The following is a 21689-nucleotide window of genomic DNA, read 5'->3' on the forward strand; positions in this document are numbered from 1 at the left end:
TGGAGAGCCATCACTCTCAGCAACTATGTCTATGGATGTTGTGGTTATGGAGAATATAGATGAAGTAAAGACATTGTTCAGACAAGTTCCAGTTAATGAGGAGAGTTTTTCAGATCTGAATCTGTATCTGCTCATCGCTATTGTGTCAGTGTCAGTCATCTTTTTACTGAGCCTCATTGGTTTGATAGCAGCTAAATGCTACAGGACAGACAGCAGCTTCAGCAGGTACGGAGCTCCTGTGATCAACACACACCCAGATGGCAGCTGGTCCTACTCTAAATCCACGCAACAGTATGACGTGTGTTTTAGTTCAGACACGATGAAGAGTGACGTCGTAGTTTTCCCCTCACCGTTTCCGGCTGGAGAGGCAGAACTGATCAGCATTAACGGAGAAGACACTTTTACACGAACTCAAACCCTCCCTTCCACGGGCGCGGTAAGACATACTGGCTATTTTATATTGTTGCAATTGACTTGAGTTGCCGTTGATAAAATACAAACGGAATAAAAAAATATCAGCACACTGAAATGCAGCATAAATGTATTTGTATAAAAGCAGCATTTCGAAAACAAATAAGCTTTATACAAATACATTCATGGATCAGTTTTGTAGTGTGAAGACATCTTGTCTATTTAGTTTATATTTACATTATTTTTGTTCTGCACTTGAGCCCTGTGGCTTATGGATTTGCACGCCGTTTCTGAATTTTTGATATTGATAAAATAAAACCAATTCAGAAACTATTCTGGCCTAAAATAACACTTTCGTTTGGATAATTTAGATGATAAAAGTTTTATAAACAATACATTTTTTCCTTAACTGCGTTAAAGAATAAAACTGCGTTCAGCACCACGGACAGCGACAAATACATTGATCTTTTTAAAACTTTTTGATATTAGAACGTATTTATTTTGTATTACTCAACAAAATTAGTCTATGTCTTCATGATTACACATACATGTGTTTAAAGAATCTGCTATTTCATACCATTTATATGGAATTGTGAATTGTCACATCTTGTCCTTATTACCTTGATACAACACGTGGTGGCACTGCAGACCATGACTTTGAGGAAGATTGTTTGCTCCTCCTTTCCTGCAAAGAACAAGGGAAATATATTTGATGAGGTGCATGTACGCATGACTTCCAGTAGCTTCTGAACCGCGGTGTGGGATTGTTTTGACAAGTCATTTTACATTTTGATTTCTCGTTGACACTGAATTAATATCAGGATACTTTTTTACAATCATGGATTTCATCGAATCCCATTGTGTCTGGATCGTTCTGTTTCTGTGTTTATGGGAGTCTTCGCTGGGCCAAATTGTCTATTCCATCTCAGAGGAGGTAAATAAAGGAACCGTGATTGGGAATATAGCAAAAGACCTGAAGATTGGTCCTCAAGAATTAGAATTACGTATGTTTCAGATAATGCCTGGATCTAATGCGAAGTATTTTGATTTAAATCTTAAATCGGGAGCACTGTTTGTTAATGAAAGAATTGACCGCGAGGAGATGTGTGGCACTAATCAGAAATGTGTTTTAAATTTAGAGGCTCTAGCTCAAAATCCTCGCAGTGTTTATCGACTTGAGATTAGAATTTTAGATGTGAACGACAATGCTCCGTTATTTCTGGACAGTCCTTTAATTGTGAACGTTACAGAGGACGCAAATGTCGGAGAGAGATTTCCCTTACCGAATGCAAAAGATCTTGATGTTGGCAGTAATTCTCTAAAAGACTACAAACTCGGTGCAAATGAACATTTTTCTTTAGATGTTCACAGCGGGCAACAAAGTATGTCTGCTGAGTTGGTTCTTCAGAAAGCTTTAGACAGAGAAAAACAGCCAGTTATTCACTTACTACTAACAGCTGTTGACGGAGGAAAACCCCCCAAATCTGGAACGCTGAGCATTGTTGTTGATGTGGTAGATGTAAATGACAACAAACCTGTTTTCAGCAAATCTCTGTACAAACTTAGACTTAAGGAAAATTCGCCAATTGGATTTAAAATAATTACCATTTTAGCCAGTGATTTGGATGAGGGCATTAATAGTGAAATTCGATATTCATTTCTTGGACATGGAAACACTGATGAAACGAACATGTTTACTATTAATCCCAATTCCGGAGACATTGTTGTTCAAGGGCAAATTGATTACGAGGAACACTCCGCCATCGAATTGCGCGTTCAGGCGAGGGATAAAGGCATTCCTCCAAGAAGTTCACACAGTAAAATATTAATAGAAGTTGTGGATGAAAATGATAATGCCCCCGAGTTGGTTACAACTCCGATTTTGGAAAGTGTGAAAGAGGACGCAAAACCGGGCACTGATGTTGCTTTCATTACTGTTTCTGATAGAGATGGAGGTAAAAACGGCATTGTGCATTGTGCTGTACAAGGCTATATTCCTTTCAAACTGGAGTCTTCATATAACAATCATTATTCTTTAGTGGTGGATGGACCTCTGGACAGAGAGAGTGTGTCTCAATATAACATCACAATTACAGCTACAGATGAAGGAACGCCGCCACTTTCTCACATCAGTGTTATTATTGTACATATCGCTGATGTTAATGACAACGCCCCACATTTCTCCTCACCTGTTATAAATGCTTATATTAGGGAGAACAGCCAAGCTGGAGGTTTGGTGGCGAAAGTAACAGCTGATGACTCAGACACTGGTGAGAACGCAGAACTTTCATATTCATTTTTAGATACCTTCAGCTCCAATGTTCCTATAACAACACTTGTAAATGTAAACTTAGTAACTGGTGAAATATTCAGTTTGCAATCATTCAATCACGAAGAAACGAAAAGATTTCATTTTCAAGTTATGGCAAAAGACTCCGGTGTTCCTCATCTAAGCAGTATTGTGACTGTAAACGTTTTCATTCTTGATGAGAATGACAACAGTCCAGTCATTTTACCACCATACTCTAAACCTGGATCAGTAAATACTGAGAATATTCCCTACTCTGCTGAAGCAGGTTACTTTGTAGCCAAGATCAGAGCTGTTGATGCTGACTCTGGATATAACGCACTTCTGTCTTATCACATAACTGAATTCAAAGGAACGAATCTATTCCGAATCGGGACCAGCACTGGAGAAATAAGGACCAGGAGAAGAATGAGTGACAATGACTTAAAAACTCATCCTCTTATTATTACAGTGTCTGATAATGGAGAGCCATCACTATCAGCAACTATGTCTATGGATGTTGTGGTAATGGAGAGTATGGATCACATACAGACATCGTCCAAACAAATTCCAATTAGGGAGGAAAGTTTTTCAGATCTGAATCTGTATCTGCTCATCGCTATTATGTCAGTGTCAGTCATCTTTTTACTGAGCCTCATTGGTTTGATAGCAGCTAAATGCTACAGGACAGACAGCAGTTTCAGCAGGTACGGGGCTCCTGTGATCAACACACATCCAGATGGCAGCTGGTCCTACTCTAAATCCACTCAACAGTATGACGTGTGTTTTAGTTCAGACACGATGAAGAGTGACGTCGTAGTTTTCCCCTCACCGTTTCCGGATGCAGAGGCAGAACTGATCAGCATTAACGGAGAAGACACTTTTACACGAACTCAAACTCTTCCTTCAACGGGCGCGGTAAGACATACTGGTTATTTTATATTGTTGCAATTGACTTGAGTTGCCGTTGATAAAATAAAAACGGAATAAAAAAATATCCGCACACTGAAATGCACCATAAATTAATTTGTATAAAAGCAACATTTCGAAAACAAATAAGCTTTATACAAAAACATTTATGGAGCAGTTTTGTAGTGTGAAGACATCTTGTCTATTTGGTTTATATTTACTTTGTGACTTGACATGCACTTGAGCCCTGTGGCCCGGTTCTGAATTTGTGACGTTGATAAAATAAAAACCAATTCAGAAACTATTCTGGACTAAAATAACACTTTTGTTTGGATAATTTAGGTGATGAAGTTTTATAATCAATACGTTTTTGTGTACAATTGTGTTCAGCAACACGGACAGCAACATTTGATTTGACTTTTTGAAAATTAGAGCGTATTAATTTTGTATTACTCAACAAAATTAGTCTTGTCTTAATGATTGAGGTAAGACACGGTAAGACCATAAACATTTTCCCAAATTAGAAATTATATATTTTTAAATTTACCAAATTAAAAAACTAAACGGCAACTTTAAGGAATTATTTTAGGAGAATATTTTTAAGGAGACACATGTGAACACACCCAAATGTTTTACTAACATATCATTATTCTTTATACTTTAAGGGTCTTTAGCGGGTCTTTAATGGCAGATTTTATTTTTTTCTGTGTTAGAGAGAGTAACTTCACTGGGTTTCAGCACTGCGGTTGTGGACAGTGCATCAGTAAAACCAAACTAATCTAAATAATATTGATAATTATCATTCTAAAAGGAACATGAGACACAAGAGAAAATAATTTTCACTTATTTTTATTTATTTTATTCGGCACATCCAAATATATTCCATTCTCTCGATGTGGATATTGTATTTGACTTCTAGCTCATGTGTTGCTTTTAGTATACACAGGAGGTCGCTGTTGACCGTGAATAGAAGGGATATATTCTAAAGACTCCCCCTTTGATACACGTATTAACTGGATAGACTCCTTGAGCGACAATCTTGTTCTTATTTTCTTCATGAGATTCACAAGCGTGCAGTGACCCAGTTACGGGCGTAGTTGTACTTGTGCTGCGTTATTGCAAAAGAGCTTTAGGTGGAAAGGAAAAGCTGTGTGAAGATGGATGTCATTTTTATTGGATCCCTTTTCGTGTGGGTTCTCTTTCTTCTGTGTTCATTGGATTTATGCGCTGGGCAAATCGTCTACACTGTGACTGAGGAAGGGAATAAGGCAACTGTTGTTGGAAATGTGGCGAAGGATCTTAACCTAAATGTAAACGATTTGCAGTCCGGTCAGTTTCATATCGTGAATGGATTAAACAAGAATTATTTTGAGGTAAATTTAAAAACTGGCGAGCTATATGTAGGTGAGAGAATCGATCGGGAAAATATCTGTCTCACAAGTCAAACTTGCACTTTGAATATTGAAGCTATTGCGCAAAATCCGCTAAGACTATTTAGTATAGGCATAGACGTATTAGATATAAACGACAACTCTCCTTTATTTCCGATAAAGACTTATCATTTGAACATAACAGAATCTGCATTTCCTGGTGACAGGTTTCCTTTGCCAAAGGCGAGTGATGCAGATGTTGGAATAAACTCGATAAGGAGCTACAAGCTCAGTATAAATGATTATTTTTCATTAGATGTACAAAACAATGGAGGGCATAGTGTTTATGCCGAGCTTGTACTTCAAAAAGCGTTAGACAGAGAGAAAATGACGGTTATTAAATTAATACTGACAGCTGTAGATGGAGGAAAACCTCCTAGATCCGGGACTGTAGAGATTGTTGTTGATGTAGTTGATGTCAATGATAACACTCCAACATTCAGTCAACAGCTTTACAAAGTAACAATACCTGAGAATACTGTATATGGGGTACCCATCATCAGGCTTAATGCAAGCGATATTGATTCAGGTTTAAATGGACACATTATATACTCTATAATTAACCACGGCAAAGACAAGGCATTGGAATATTTTTATATAAATCCGTCAAGTGGTGAAATTACAGTCAAGGGTGAATTGGACAGAGAGGATACCTCTGCGTTTGAACTTCACGTCAAGCGCATGACAGGGGCACGTCTCCTCGCTCGTCTCATTGTAAAGTGTTAATTGAAGTTGTTGACGTTAATGACAACGCTCCAGTAATATCTGTTACGTCGCTCACAAATACAATAAAAGAAGATGCCATCCCTGGGACGGCAGTTGGGCTTATAATGATTACTGACGGTGATGTAGAGCAAAACGGAAAAGTCGTTGTCCATTCAAAAGAATCCGGTCCATTTAAACTTCAACCCTCTTATAAAAACTATTACACATTAGTAGTAGAAGGATCTTTGGACAGAGAGCGCGTGTCTCAATATAATATAACTGTCATAGCTACAGATAAAGGGACGCCTCCTTTATCAAGCTCCCAGGTTTTAAATATTCACATTTCTGATACTAATGACAATGCGCCTCGATTTCCAGAACCAGTAATTAATATATATCTAAAGGAAAATAGTCCCGCTGGGAGCATAATAGGCAGCGTTAGCGCGCAGGATCTGGATATAAACGAAAATGCTCATATTATATATTCTCTGATACCTGGGAACAGAATGGGGAAACTGTTAGGTGCCATGTTTGATTTAAATACGGCAAATGGTGACGTATATACCAAACATTCTTTTAACTATGAGGAAATAAAATCACTTCAGTTTTACGTTCAGGCTAAGGACTCTGGTGTTCCACCTCTCAGCAATAATGCAACTGTAAACGTTTTTATCCTCGATGAGAATGACAACAGTCCAGTCATTTTATCACCATACTCTGAACCTGGATCAGTAAATACTGAGAATATTCCCTACTCTGCTGATGTGGGTTACTTTGTAACCAAGATCCGAGCTGTTGATGCTGATTCTGGATATAACGCACTTCTGTCTTATCACCTAACCGAAACCAAAGGAACTAATCTGTTCAGAATTGGGACCAGCACTGGAGAAATAAGGACCAGGAGAAGAATGAGTGACAATGACTTAAAAACTCATCCTCTTATCATTACAGTGTCTGATAATGGAGAGCCATCACTCTCAGCAACTATGTCTATGGATGTTGTGGTTTTGGAGAGAATGAATGACATACAGACATCGTTCAGACAAGTTCCGGTTAAGGAGGAAAGTTTTCCAGATCTGAATCTGTATCTGCTCATCGCTATTGTGTCAGTGTCAGTCATCTTTTTACTGAGCATCATTGGTTTGATAGCAGCTAAATGCTACAGGACAGACAGCAGTTTCAGCAGGTACGGAGCTCATGTGATCAACACACATCCAGATGGCAGCTGGTCCTACTCTAAATCCACGCAACAGTATGATGTGTGTTTTACCTCAGATACAATAAAGAGTGATGTTGTAGTATTTCCTTTACCATCACAATCAATGGATGGAGAGCTGATAAGCATAAGCGATACAGATAGTTTCACGCTGACTCAAACGGTACCTAATATAAAGGTAAGACATGTGCTTATAAATTTACCTTTATTTATTTGATTTTTCAGTAGTGTATATTTTCACAGTATACTTTACTCAATAGATCCATACACGAGTATACAACTTGGTTATTTTTTCTATGCAAGAACGATTTCATGGCAAGTTCGTCGTCACTATTTGAGCGATCTTACTGAATATGTTTATTGTTTTGCTTGTTGCTTGAATAATTGTTTTCAAATATGTTTTTGCAATTTCAAAAAATGTTGGTCATTATATTTTCTAAATTAATTTTAGGCTTTGCATAGTTTCCAACAATATTAATTTTGTACAAATTAATTAAAAATTTAAAAACATTGGTCAAATTTTTTTTTTAAACCTTTAACTATTTCTTGTTTATGCTTTGATAAGCTCTGTGGTATAGCTAACTGTAGTTTTGTTTTGTGCGTTTGTGCGTTTTTTGTGCCTTCAGAACCTTGGACAGCAACACTTTACTACTCATCATTAAGTACTTCTGCCCGTCAATGTTTGGTTTAGAATAAATACAATTATTACATTTAAAAGTATGGCTTGCGCTTTGTCTATGATCTTGAAGGTTTTCAGAGTTTAGAATAATACTGTCATTGTATCGCTCCAGCACATGGTGTCACTGTAGACCGCGAGTTGAGGGTCTTTCCATTATCTACAGCCTCTCTTAAAACCAATCCTTGGCTGTACTGTATTCGTCGTTGAGACATGGTGAATATTTCGTGTCCTGTTTCTGAACGTTAAGGAGTAAAGACTGGATCGTCTTTCTTTATTACCATCCTCATACACGTTGTCAGCGACCATGGGATTTGCGGGATGTTTCCAATGTGGATTTATATTTTTATTTTCTGCTCTGAATGCGGCGTTTGCTCAGATCATCTATTCCGTACAAGAGGAGGTAAATAAGGGAACTATTGTTGGCAATTTAGGGAAAGACCTGAATATAAATGTTCATGACTTTGAATATCGCTTGTTCAGAATTGTACCTGGATCTAATAAGAAGTATTTTGACTTGAATCTGAAAACTGGTGTGCTGTTTGTTAGTGAAAAAATTGATCGCGAGGAGTTATGTCTGTCGAATGCAAAATGTTCTTTGAATATAGAGGCCCTCGCTAAAAATCCTCATAATCTTTACAGAGTGGAAATAAAGATTTTGGACATAAACGACAACGCGCCACATTTTGCTGTTAAATCTTTTAGCGTAAATATTACTGAGAATGCAAGCCCAGGAGAGAGATTTCTCCTCCCAGTGGCAGAGGACTCTGATTATGGGGGTAATTCTCTAAAAGAGTACAAACTGAGCCAAAATGAACATTTTAATATAGAAACACAGAATGATGAACAGAGTGTGTTTGCAGAGCTGGTACTGAACAAGGCTTTAGACCGAGAGAAGCAAGCAACTATTAAGTTAGTGCTTACCGGTATGGATGGAGGAAAACCACCTAAATCAGGGACCGTAGATATCCTTATAAACGTCATGGACATTAACGATAACAACCCCGTGTTCAGTCAAGCTCTTTATAAAGTCAAGCTAAAGGAAAATGTTGCTGCTGGCACTAAAGTTATATCTGTCTCTGCCACCGATTTGGATGAAGGTATAAACGGTGAAATTGTGTACTCATTTGTTGGCCATGGAAAGAAGCAAGACTTTGTTTACCATTTTACCCACAACTGGAGAAATTATTGTACATGGACATGTAGATTACGAGGAGAATCCAGCTATTGAGCTGCGAGTTCAGGCTAGAGACAAAGGCAATCTCCGAAGAGTACGACACAGTAAGATTTTGATAGAAGTTTTGGATGAGAATGACAATGCGCCAGAGATAATTATGACTTCACTGTTAGAAAGTCTGAAAGAGGACACAAAGTCAGGAACTGCTGTTGCTTTAGTCACAATTTCTGATAAAGATGGGGGGAAAAATTGTATCGTACACTGCGCCCTGAAAGGCTCGTATCCTTTCAAACTGGAACCTTCATATAAAAACCATTATTCTTTAGTGGTAGATGGACCTCTGGACAGAGAGAGTGTGTCTCAATATAACATCACAATTACAGCAACAGATGAAGGAACGCCGCCACTTTCCAATAGCAGTGTTATTATTGTTCAGATCTCAGATGTTAATGACAACGCCCCGCATTTCTCAACACCTGTTATTAACGCTTATATACGCGAAAACGGCCAAGCAGGAAGTCTGGTGACAAAAGTTACAGCAGATGATTCAGACAGTGGTGAGAACGCAGAACTTTCATATTCTGTGTTAGAGAGATCTATATCCATTATTCCTATCACATCATTGATAAATATGAACTCTTTAACTGGGGAAATATTCAGTTTACAGTCATTTAATCACGAAGAAATGAAAAGGTTTCAGTTTCAAGTTATAGCAACAGACTCTGGTGTTCCTCCTCTGAGCAGTAATGTGAAGGTCAACGTTTTTATCCTCGATGAGAATGACAACAGTCCAGTCATTTTGCCTCCCTATTCTGAACCTGGATCAGTAAATATTGAGAATATACCCTACTCTGCTGAAGCAGGTTACTTCGTATCCAAAATTAGAGCTGTTGATGGTGACTCTGGATATAACGCACTGCTGTCGTATCAACTAACCGAACCCAAAGGAACTAATCTGTTCAGAATCGTGACCAGCACTGGAGAAATAAGGACCAGGAGAAGAATGAGTGACAATGACTTAAAAACTCATCCTCTGATTATTACAGTGTCTGATAATGGAGAGCCATCACTCTCAGCAACTATGTCTATGGATGTTGTGGTTATGGAGAGTATGGATGAGATGAAGACATCGTTCAGACAAGTTCCAGTTCAGAAGAAAATTTTTTCAGATCTGAATCTGTATCTGCTCATCGCTATTGTGTCAGTCTCAGTCATCTTTTTGCTGAGCCTCATTGGTTTGATAGCAGCTAAATGCTACAGGACAGACAGCAGTTTCAGCAGGTACGGGGCTCCTGTGATCAACACACATCCAGATGGCAGCTGGTCCTACTCTAAATCCACGCAACAGTATGACGTGTGTTTTAGTTCAGACACGATGAAGAGTGATATAGTCGTTGTTCCCTCGCCATTTTCGGCGGCAGACGCAGACCTTATCAGCATTAATTGCGATGACAGTTTTACAAACACCCAAACTCTTCCAACCACTGTCAAGGTAAGACAATTCTCAAAACCCTATTTGTAAAAACGCTGTCATTTTTGCCAAACGTTTACTCTCCGTTATTGTAGCAAACACTTATGCGTTCAAGACATTATACATTCTTTTTTTTTATTTGACATTTATTATTAGATTTTGTTATCGACTTTTGTAATAATTGTTTATAGTACATGCACATTAAAATTATTTTAGTTTTCATATTTTGCATATAGACCTACAAATTAAAATGTATGTAAGATAAAAATACAAAAAACGGTTACTAATGTTTACCACGTATGTGATCTAAAATGTAATGATTTGTTTGATTTTACAACAAATTATTTTATAAATTAACACATCAAGCGCCAAAAAAATATTGTAATGCAAGGCTTAATTTTATGTTCAGTGTTTTTAATGTTTGCACGCTGCTATAAGTATTGACAGATTTGCACCAATTCTGACTATGGAAACTGTAAATCAACACAACATCATATGTTTTTAACTCAGACACAAAAAGAATTACGCACTTAATGTTTTTTTGTTCATTAAATTTAGCGAATTTGGTTTCATTTCAGTATAATCTTAGTCTCAAGCATTTCAACGCAACATGTTCTTTAATTCAATGAGCATTTGGCTAACTTTGATTACCGTTTTGAAGTGTGTTGGGATCGTTTATACCAGATTTTAGTACATCTTGAAATTCCTGTTATTGCATAGTTCTAGCACATGGTGTCACTGCAGACCGTCACTTGCAGGTTAAAAGGATTTGCTCTGCAGCCTTCCCTTCCAAACCGTGGAGGCAGTACGACGGTCATTGAGACACGTTGAAGATTAATATTTTGTGTGCAGTTTTCTGAACGCTAAGAAGGAAAAACTAGGTACACGCCTTTCTTTTTTTCACTAAATTGGCATTGACCAAGATGGGACTTACAGGATGTTTCGTGTGCGGACTTATATTTTTTATAAATTTGATGGATGCTGCGTTTGCTCAGATTGTCTATTCCGTTCAAGAGGAGGTAAATAAGGGGACATTTGTCGGGAATATATCGAAAGACCTGAATATAAATGTCCATGACCTGGAATATCGTATGTTTAGGATTGTGTCAGGATCTAATAAGAAGTATTTTGACTTGAATCTGAAAACTGGTGCGCTGTTTGTTAGTGAACGATTTGATCGCGAGGAGTTATGTCTGTCGAATCCAAAATGTTCTTTGAATATAGAGGCCATCGCTAAAAATCCTCAGCATCTTTATAGAGTGGAAATTAAGATATTGGATATAAACGATAATGCGCCACATTTTCCGGTCAAAGAATTCACGTTGAATATCAGTGAAATCGCTAGCCCAGGAGAGAGATTTCCCCTCCCAGTGGCCGAGGACTCAGACGTTGGCAGTAATTCGCTAAAAGAGTACAAACTGAGCCTGAATGAACATTTCCGTCTAGATACACATAGCGAGGAAAGTGTGTTTACAGAGCTCGTGCTGAACAAACCTCTAAATCGAGAAAGGCAAGCGATCATAAAGTTAGTGCTTACCGGTGTGGATGGAGGAAAACCACCTAAATCAGGAACATTAAATATTATTATACATGTAATGGATGTTAATGACAATAATCCAGTGTTCAGCCAACCTCTTTATAAAATCAAATTGAAGGAGAATGTTGCTATTGGAACTAAAGTTATATCTGTGTCTGCCTCTGATTTAGATGAAGGAATTAATTGTGAGATTGAATACTCGTTTGTTGGTCTTGGAAAAAAGCAAGACTTGTTTACAATTGTCCCAAAAACGGAGACATTGTTGTAAATGGAAAAGTAGATTATGAGGAGAATCCTGCTATTGAATTGCGGGTTCAAGCCAGAGACAAAGGCAGTCCACCAAAGAGCACACAGTGTAAAGTTTTAATAGAAGTGTTGGATGAAAATGACAATGCACCAGAGATAGTCATGACTCCAGTGCTAGATAGTGTTAAAGAGGACACAAAGTCAGGAACTGTAGTTGCTTTAGTCACAGTTGCAGACAAAGATGGAGGTAAAAATGGTATTGTACACTGTGCTCTGAAAGGTTCTTATCCTTTCAAACTAGAGTCATCATATAATAACCATTATTCTCTGGTGGTGGATGGACCTCTGGACAGAGAGAACGTTTCTCAATTTAACATTACAATTACAGCTACAGATGAAGGAGCGCCGCCACTTTCTAACAGCAGTATTATTATTGTACATATTGCCGATGTCAATGACAATGCCCCACATTTCTCCACCCCTGTTATCAACGCTTATCTAAGGGAGAACAGCCAAGCTGGAGGTCTGGTGGCAAAAGTTACAGCTGATGACTCAGACAGCGGTGTGAACGCAGAACTTTCATATTCATTATTAGAGAGATCTAGCTCCAATGTTCCTGTAACAACATTTATAAATTTAAACTCTTTAAATGGAGAAATATTCAGTTTACAGTCATTTAATCACGAAGAAATTAAGAGATTTCAGTTTCAAGTTATAGCAACAGACTCTGGTGTTCCTCCTCTGAGCAGTAATATGACAGTCAACGTTTTTATCCTCGATGAGAATGACAACAGTCCAGTCATTTTACCACCATACTCTGAACCTGGATCAGTAAATACTGAGAATATTCCCTACTCTGCTGAAGCAGGTTACTTTGTAGCCAAAATTCGAGCTGTTGATGGTGATTCTGGATATAACGCACTTCTGTCGTATCAACTAACCGAACCCAAAGGAACTAATCTGTTCAGAATCGGGACCAGCAGTGGAGAAATAAGGACCAGGAGACAAATGAGTGACAATGATTTAAAAACTCATCCTCTGATTATTACAGTGTCTGATGATGGAGAGCCATCACTCTCAGCAACTATGTCTATGGATGTTGTGGTTATGGAGAGTATGAATGACATAAAGACATCGTTCAGACAAGTTCCGGTTAAGGAGGAGAGTTTTTCAGATCTGAATCTGTATCTGCTCATCGCTATTGTGTCAGTGTCAGCCATCTTTTTATTGAGCCTCATTGGTTTGATAGCAGCTAAATGCTACAGGACAGACAACAGTTTCAGCAGGTACGGAGCTCCTGTGATCAACACACATCCAGATGGCAGCTGGTCCTACTCTAAATCCACGCAACAGTATGATGTGTGTTTTAGCTCGGACACGATGAAGAGTGATATAGTCGTTGTTCCCTCGCCATTTTTGGCCACAGACGCAGACCTTATCAGCATTAATTGCGACGACAGTTTTACAAGCACCCAAACTCTTCCTGGCAAGGTAAGACGATTCCTTTGTTGCAAAAAGTTGTCAAATAACCTTTGTAAGATGAAAATAGAATTTTCTGGTATCGTTAGGGGTTGTCCAAGGTGTTTATCTTACTTCTTTGCAATAACATATATGTAAAGCGAATTGATGTTGTACTTTGTTATGTATTTTGTTGCAATTCCGTGACATTGCGTTTTTGTTTATGCACGTGGGAATCTCTTGGCTTTGCAGCTACAAATAAAAAAAGATACAGTAATAGTTCACCAAGATGTATAGACAAAGTGAAATAAAACTTTAAATAATTATATATTATAATTAAAACATGTCATATATTATTTGTATATTTAGATTAAAATCAGAATGCATTATTGTGCATTTTAAGAAATAAAGGCTCTGCCTTAGGTCACGTTTACATGCTGAAAAACTGAAGTTTCTTTCGTTTTTGAAAAGTTTCACGTACACATGACAGCATTATCAAAACTGTCTTCATTTACAAGGATCCAGGAAAACGGATAAAAATGATGTAGTATGGACGCCAGGCCAGTGGATGGCGATGTTGTTGTGTAAAGAAACAGGACGTGCCTTGGTGTATACTGTACATGCACAGTTATAAGCCAAAAGTGCTTTGAAACATTTGGTCGACATATATGTGTGTTTAAAGTCTGCCGAATGTAAATAGTGTGTCTCAACTGGTCTTATTGGTCCAGTATATCCACATTTAGACAACCAGTGAGAGCTCACAGTACTGGAAGCCACCATTTTATTTTGGCTATACTCAAGCAACTGAGCGCGTAATATGCATGCGCTTGACGTAATAGATTTCAGAAAGTTCCCGCTTGCACTTTTTCAAAAAGTTGCACTTTGAGACCCGTTTTCAAAAGTTTGTGTTTTCAGTCCTCTAAAACGCAGTTTCCGTGTGAACGGACATCCAAAATGCATAATTTTTTTGAGTTTTCAGTTGAAAACGGTCTTCTCTAAACAGCCTCTTAAATTTAATCTAGAACTCAAATGTAACTTTGAAATAAACGAGATACTATTTGGGGAATGGTTTCAGCACCATGGACAACAATCACGTTATCCTCCTTTGAAAGTCTCGCACACAATTAACTACTTGATTAAATGTAATTGCAATCATTATTTCAACTGCTTTCTATGTCGATCTGGATGTCGTACTCTGCCCCGTCTTATAAAATTTTGATGTTGCTATTCCCTGCTAATTTTATTTTTACTTTTATGATTATGTATTATCATTATTAGGGCTGTTGTTTTTATTTTTATTCCTTAGTTTTTGGTTATAACATTCTAGTTTACATAAGAAATAAAATGCGCGATGTTGTGCAGACTGTAAGTTTGAAGAATTGGTTTTATGAACAGTGTAAGAGCAGCCCCGTTTTGTTAAGTAGGAATGAGAATGTATTTGAAGGAGATTCTGTGATGATGAGACGAGACAGCAACGAATACAAATTTTCAGTCTTTTTCGTATTTTGGATGAATACATTGTTATGGCACTGAAGAAACAATAATGGTGCGCCTAAGATATTTTAACATCAGAATGGTCTTTTATTTTTGTTCGTGTGAATCTACGTTCTGTTATCATGGAAGGAATCCTTGTTATGTGTGGAGAGAGACGTTTTTGTCCCTTTCACATGCTCTCTCTGAGTCTCCTCCTTGTTCCCGCCTTTTTGTATCCCTCGTTATGAAAAAATATATGTAGCTGTCGGAACTACTGATCTCGAGGAGGACACAAACAGTGAAAAATATTTAGATGAACGTGGAAACATTAACAAGGAAAGTCTATTCACTGTGCTTCCTGAAAGTGGGGATATTATTTTAAAGGGACAAATAGACTGTGAGGCAAATGCTGCTATTGAATTGAGTGTTCAGGCCAGAGAAAAATGCAGTCCACCAAAGAGCACACAATGTAAAGATTTAATAGAAGTTTATGATGAGAATGACAGTGCTCCAGAAATCATTACAACTCAAACACTGGAGAGTGTAAAAGAGGATACAAAATTAGGAACTGCAGTTGCTTTAGTCACGGTTTCAGAAAGAAATGGAGGTAAAAATGATATCGTACACTGTCCTCTTGAGGGCTTATATCCTTTCAAACAGGAGTCATCTTCATGTAGTAAGCATTATTCACTGTTAGTTAATGGTCGTCTAGACAGAGAGAGTGTTTCTTTATTTAACATTACAATTACAGCTCCAGATGAAGGAACGCCGCGACATTCCAACAGCAGTATTATTATTGTTCCTACTGTATCTCTAACGTTAAGGACAATGCCCCGCATTTCTCTACACCTGTTATTATTGCTTATCTGAGGGAGAATGTCCAAACTGGAGGTCTGGTGACAAAAGTTATAGCTGATGATTCAGGCACTGATTTAATTTACAATCTTTTAATCACAAATGAAAATATTTCAGTTTCAAGTTATAGCAACAGACTCTGGTTTTCCTCCTCTGAGCATTAATGTTACTGTCAACGTTTTTATCCTCGATGACAATGACAACATTCCAGTCATTTTACACCATAATCTGAACCTGGATCAGTCAAAACTGATAATTTTCCTTTACTCTGCTGAAGCGGATTACATTGTAGCAAAGATTAGAGCTATTTATGCTGACTCTTTATATAATGCACTACTGTCGTATCACTTAAAGACCCCCTAATCCAGAAAATTCACTTTTTTAAATGTTGTTTTAACATATCTGTGTGTCAGAAGTGTGTGTGCATGACCCTAGAATTATTAAAATCCACACATTATTTTTTTAAGTCCCCAATGAACCTCCAATGTCCTCTTGAACTAGCTGTTGGCGTTCTCTCAGTAACTTGACGTCACATTGATTGAGCCCTCCCTATGACTGCTGATGGACTCTGCTGTCTCCGCCCTCATCGAATTGTGCACTGTCGGCCATTATTTTTACGATGGATTATTTTAAGGTGTTTTGTTGTTGGATGCAAGACTGGACATACTGCAAGTCTTCATTTACTGCCGACATGGAGCCTCTGAAGACGTTGATGAATGGGTTTTTGATAAAACGCCCGAAAAAAGGTTTGTGGTAAACAAAACCTTTAAATATTTTCACGTTTTATTCAATGACATAAAAGACAAAAATTCAAACACGCTTGTATTTTTTTTAAAGAATTATTGTGTCTTAAAAACGGCGGTTGCTAACAAGTTGCTAAAAGTGACTACTTCCTTCGGCGGGGACGTTAATTTAGGGCCGTTTCGGTTGAGTTTGTTTTCATTTTTCTATTATTATAATTCCATCATAAATTGTAGCCAGGCTTTCACGAATTGAATGCACTAAAATGCTCGTCGTATGGGGCCGTCTTTGATTTGTCGCTGCAGTTTGACTAAACTTCCCAACACAATCTTTCTCTTTAAATATACTCTAAATAATTGGGTTCATCAGCAGATGCACCTCTAGATAACCTTATACCATTAGAAAGCTAACAACGATCTGTTTACAGACAACACAATATAAAATATAACGTTATAAAATAATGGTAAATAATGGTAACACTTTAGTATAGGTACCAATTCCCACTATTAACTAGTTGGTTATTAGATGCCTATTTTTAGCGTATTGGCTGTTTATTAGTACTTATAAGGTACATGTTCAACATGACCATATTCTACTTCCCTAACCCTACCTAATGTCTAAACCTAACAACTACCTTACTAACTATTAATAAGCAACAAATTAGTAGTTTTCTGAGACAAAATTCATAGTTAATGATTCATTAATACCGATAATTGGACCTTAAAATAAAATGTGACCAAAATAATTAGCGCTTGAAATTTCGCCCTAAATATTTTTTATAACTAGGGCTTAAGAATCGATTTACCTTGCCAGTGGCGGGAAGGGACTAAATGATACCTTAAGCTGTACCTTATCATTATCATTAGTTAAGTATACATTTTTGTAAGTCATACATTCGGAAGGTTGGTCTGGAGCGCTCTGATAAGAGTTCAACCCGCTGGTTGACACTGTGAAAAAAGCTTATTTGCATCGTAGTCTAAATTGACGTGTTTTCATGCAAAGAATACAATATTATTCTCAGGTATGTTTAAGAAAGCCTATTTGCATTACTGAAGTGAGTAGTGCTGGTACCTTATAAGCTAACGTTTATTATTGCTACTTGTCTCTGACATTGCGTTTAAATAACGTGTAAGCACACGAAAATGTTTATTTATTATTCTTAGCTTTTTTATAATGCTGTATAGTCAAAACAGCAGTATGTAAAAATACACGACACATATCAAAACGCACTTGATAGTCAAAGGGCAATGTTTTTTTATTTATTGAATAACACGACACAATACTTTTCCAGTAGTAACCACCACAACAACATAATTGTTATAATAATTGCTGCTATTATTACTTATTATTGCAGTAGGCTAACATATTTATTTATATTCCACTTTTATATCAACTAAACTATCTTTGGGATGGTTCAGCACAACGAATATGTCATTCTGTTCTTAACAAACTTGTTGGTTAAATATATTTTTATTTAATTAACTATGAATATAATAATTATTTATAATTGTATTTCATTCTTGTGGACAAACCCTGTAGTTTAAATAAGAAATACAACGCGAGATGTCGCTGCAGACCGTAAGTTTGAAGCATAGGTTTTATGAAAATGAGTCTCCTCCCCTACAGTGTAAGCGCAGCCACGTTTTGTGAAGAAGGAATAAAAATGTATTTAGGAGATCCTGTGGCGACGAGACGGACGGCAACGAATAAAAATTAGCAGACTTCTCTTATATTTTGGCTATACCGTTACACATTGTTACGGTATTGAAAACAACTACAATGGGTTTAAGATATTTTTACGCCAGTCTAGCGTTTTATTTCTCTTTATGTGGATCTACATTCGGCAAGATTGTTTATTCGGTCTCGGAGGAGGTAAATAAGGGAACCGTCGTCGGAAATCTAGCAAAAGATCTTAGGATCGGTGTTCTGGACCTGGAGTCTCGTGTCTTGCAGCTTGTTTCCGGATCCAATAGAAAATATTTTGATGTGAATTTTAAAACAGGAGCGTTGTTTGTGAATGAAAGAATTGACCGAGAGGACTTGTGCTCCGATCATCAGCAGTGTGCGCTTAATATGGAAGCTGTTCTCCAAAACCCCAACAGTCTACATCGAATTGAAATTAATGTTTTGGATGTTAATGATAATTCTCCATATTTTGTGGACAGCCGCATAACTATCAACATTACTGAGGATGTTATACCAGGGGCTAGATTTCACCTTCCAGTTGCTGAAGACCACGATATTGGTATCAATGCATTGAAAGACTACAAGCTGAGCAAGAACGAACACTTTTCTATCGATGTACTAAGGGAGGAACAAAGTGTCTCTGCTGAATTAGTGCTTCAAAAACCATTAGATCGTGAAAAGCAGTCGGTTATTCCTCTTGTATTGACAGCTGTCGATGGGGGAAAGCCTGCAAAGACAGGAACGTTAAGTATAATAGTTAATGTAATTGACCTAAATGACAACTGGCCTGTCTTTAGCAAACCTTTGTATAAGATCAAGGTGAGGGAGAATGTTGCTGTTGGAACAAAACTAACTTCTTTGACGGCTACTGATCTGGACGAAGGCTCGAACAGTGAAATCATTTACTCTATAGCTGGACATGGTAATATTAAAAAGCAAAGCTTATTTACTGTTATTGCTGAAACTGGGGACATTATTGTGAATGGAGTAATAGACTATGAGAGAAATTCTGCTATTGAATTGCGAGTTCAGGCCAGAGACAAAGGCAGCACACCAAAGAGCACACAATGTAAAGTTTTAATAGAAGTGTTGGATGAGAATGACAATGCACCAGAGATAGTCATGACTCCTCTATTGGAGAGTGTAAAAGAGGACACAAAATTAGGGACTGCAGTTGCTTTAGTCACAGTTTCTGATAAAGATGGAGGTAGAAATGGTATTGTGCACTGCGATCTAAAAGGCTTGTATCCTTTCAAACTGGAGTCATCATATAATAACCATTATTCATTAGTGGTAGATGGACCTCTGGACAGAGAGAGTGTGTCTCAGTATAACATCACAATTACAGCTACAGACGAAGGAACGCAGCCACTTTCCAACAGCAGTATTGTTATTATACATATCGCTGATGTCAATGACAACGCTCCGCATTTCTCCACGCCTGTTATTAACGCTTATTTGAGGGAGAACAACCAAGCTGGAGGTTTGGTGACAAAAGTTACAGCTGATGATTCAGACACTAGTGTGAACGCAGAACTTTCATATTCGTTGTTAGATGCATCCAGCTCCAATGTTCCGATTACCACACTGATAAATATAAACGCTTTAACTGGTGAAATATTCAGTTTAAAGTCATTTAATCACAAAGAAACAAAAAGATTTCAGTTTCAAGTTATAGCAACAGACTCTGGTGTTCCTCCTCTGAGCAGTAATGTGACAGTCAACGTTTTTATCCTCGATGAGAATGACAACAGTCCAGTCATTTTACCACCATACTCTGAACCAGGATCAGTAAATACTGAAAATATTCCCTACTCTGCTGAAGCAGGTTACTTTGTAGCCAAAATTAGAGCTGTTGATGCTGACTCTGGATATAACGCACTTCTTTCTTATCACCTATCTGAACCCAAAGGAACTAATCTATTCAGAATCGGGACCAGCACTGGAGAAATAAGGACCAGGAGAAGAATGAGTGACAATGACTTAAAAACTCATCCTCTTATTATTACAGTGTCTGATAATGGAGAGCCATCACTCTCAGCAACTATGTCTATGGATGTTGTGGTTATGGAGAGTATGACTGACATAAAGACATCGTTCAGACAAGTTCCAGTTAATGAGGAGAGTTTTTCAGATCTGAATCTGTATCTACTCATCGCTATTGTGTCAGTGTCAGTCATCTTTTTACTGAGCCTCATTGGTTTGATAGCAGCTAAATGCTACAGGACAGACAACAGTTTCAGCAGGTATGGAGCTCCTGTGATTAACACACATCCAGATGGCAGCTGGTCCTACTCTAAATCCACGCAACAATATGACGTGTGTTTTAGTTCAGACACAGTAAAGAGTGATGTGGTAGTTTTCCCCTCCCCGTTTCCACCAGGAGATGCAGAACTAGTCAGCATTAATGATGAAGACACTTTTAATAGGACCCAAACACTCCCATGCACTTCTAAGGTGAGATAATCTTAATACTTTATCATACACATCATTGACCCATGTGCTGCATTAGTTTTCTGTCTACTTGGATGTAAGATGTTTTTGTGTTAAATATGCATGCATCACACCCCCTTGATGCCACTGCTGATCAAATTGCTGATTTTTGTCAAGCTCCACCCATTTGCATCATGGTCTTGTATTGTAGGAATGAAGCTCAGTTAAGGTTGATGCAGTGTCAAACAAGCATTACATTTGAGAAACAAGTTGTTTCTTAAGAGGACCTCATAGGATTTATTCTCTCGTCAGGTCAAGATGTTCCAGTCGAATTACATTTTTTTGTTTTTTTTTTACACAAATGTGGCAAAGGATGTAAAATATTTTTCAATGCTGGGTTATTTTTAACCCGGTGTCTGATTTAAAAACTGTGCTAGGTTGTTTTAACACATAATTGGGTAAAATATGAACATTTTCAGGGTTAAATTAACCCAACGGTCGGGTTTGTCCTTTTTTGATGCAATGTATTGTCTTTTCGATTGTGATTTAAGAACAAAAGGATGGATAATTTAATTGCTATGAAGTTCCTTATTGATGATCGAAGCAAGGATCATAATCTCATTTTTATATCCATAATCTGTTGCTCATTTAATCATAAATGGGAAACATCTGCAGCATCAAATTGATTCATCCTTATGGGATGGTGAATAATACTGAGTATAAAGAAATTTGAGAAGTGCTGTGGTTACCAGCATATGACTCTCCTAACATTTTAACACTACAGGGTTAAAATCAAAATATAGAAAACAATGCATCAAGAATTTAACTACTCTGAAGTTGTGGATTGTCATGTACTGCATACTGTATGTATTTTGCAGAATATGAATACTATTTGGATGTTCACAATATAGTTTACAGGTACATTGTATTCTGAAAGCATATAAGAAACTGCATTTCAGTTTCTTCAGTTGCATTACA

General features: G+C 37.5%; 3 protein-coding genes across 6 annotated transcripts in view; all 3 read left to right on the top strand.

Moving 5' to 3' along the window:
* Positions 1–21689, top strand: part of LOC130411843 (protocadherin alpha-C2-like) — a 54393-nt gene that overhangs the window by 5241 nt on the left and 27463 nt on the right. The window contains exons 1-2 of one of the 4 annotated variants that reach the window (XM_056736808.1): positions 1372–3405; positions 3490–3616. The exons of 1 other annotated variant lie outside the window; for it this stretch is intronic. In XM_056736808.1, the coding sequence (XP_056592786.1) occupies positions 1418–3405; positions 3490–3616 (2115 nt within the window). In that variant the 5' untranslated portion in view covers positions 1372–1417. Of the gene's footprint in view, positions 1–1371; positions 3617–18287; positions 20736–21689 lie in introns of those variants that run through there. 2 more of the 4 variants (XM_056736807.1, XM_056736805.1) reach the window with 2 other exon arrangements.
* Positions 4685–5881, top strand: LOC130411848 (protocadherin gamma-C3-like). Its single transcript, XM_056736811.1, has one exon. It carries the CDS (start codon positions 4765–4767, stop codon positions 5761–5763), a length of 999 nt encoding a protein of 332 aa, XP_056592789.1. The 5' UTR covers positions 4685–4764; the 3' UTR covers positions 5764–5881.
* On the top strand, positions 10986–12210 carry LOC130411849 (protocadherin gamma-C3-like). Its single transcript, XM_056736812.1, has one exon. It carries the CDS (start codon positions 11206–11208, stop codon positions 12085–12087), a length of 882 nt encoding a protein of 293 aa, XP_056592790.1. The 5' UTR covers positions 10986–11205; the 3' UTR covers positions 12088–12210.

Source organism: Triplophysa dalaica, chromosome 22, assembly GCF_015846415.1.
Source record: "Triplophysa dalaica isolate WHDGS20190420 chromosome 22, ASM1584641v1, whole genome shotgun sequence".
In the NCBI taxonomy this organism is placed as follows: Eukaryota; Metazoa; Chordata; class Actinopteri; order Cypriniformes; family Nemacheilidae; genus Triplophysa; species Triplophysa dalaica.

What these genes read in the sequence shown, in the direction of transcription:
- LOC130411848 (XM_056736811.1), top strand. Translation starts at nt 4,765, where the DNA reads ATGGATGTCATTTTTATTGGATCCCTTTTCGTGTGGGTTCTCTTTCTT.
- LOC130411849 (XM_056736812.1), top strand. Translation starts at nt 11,206, where the DNA reads ATGGGACTTACAGGATGTTTCGTGTGCGGACTTATATTTTTTATAAAT.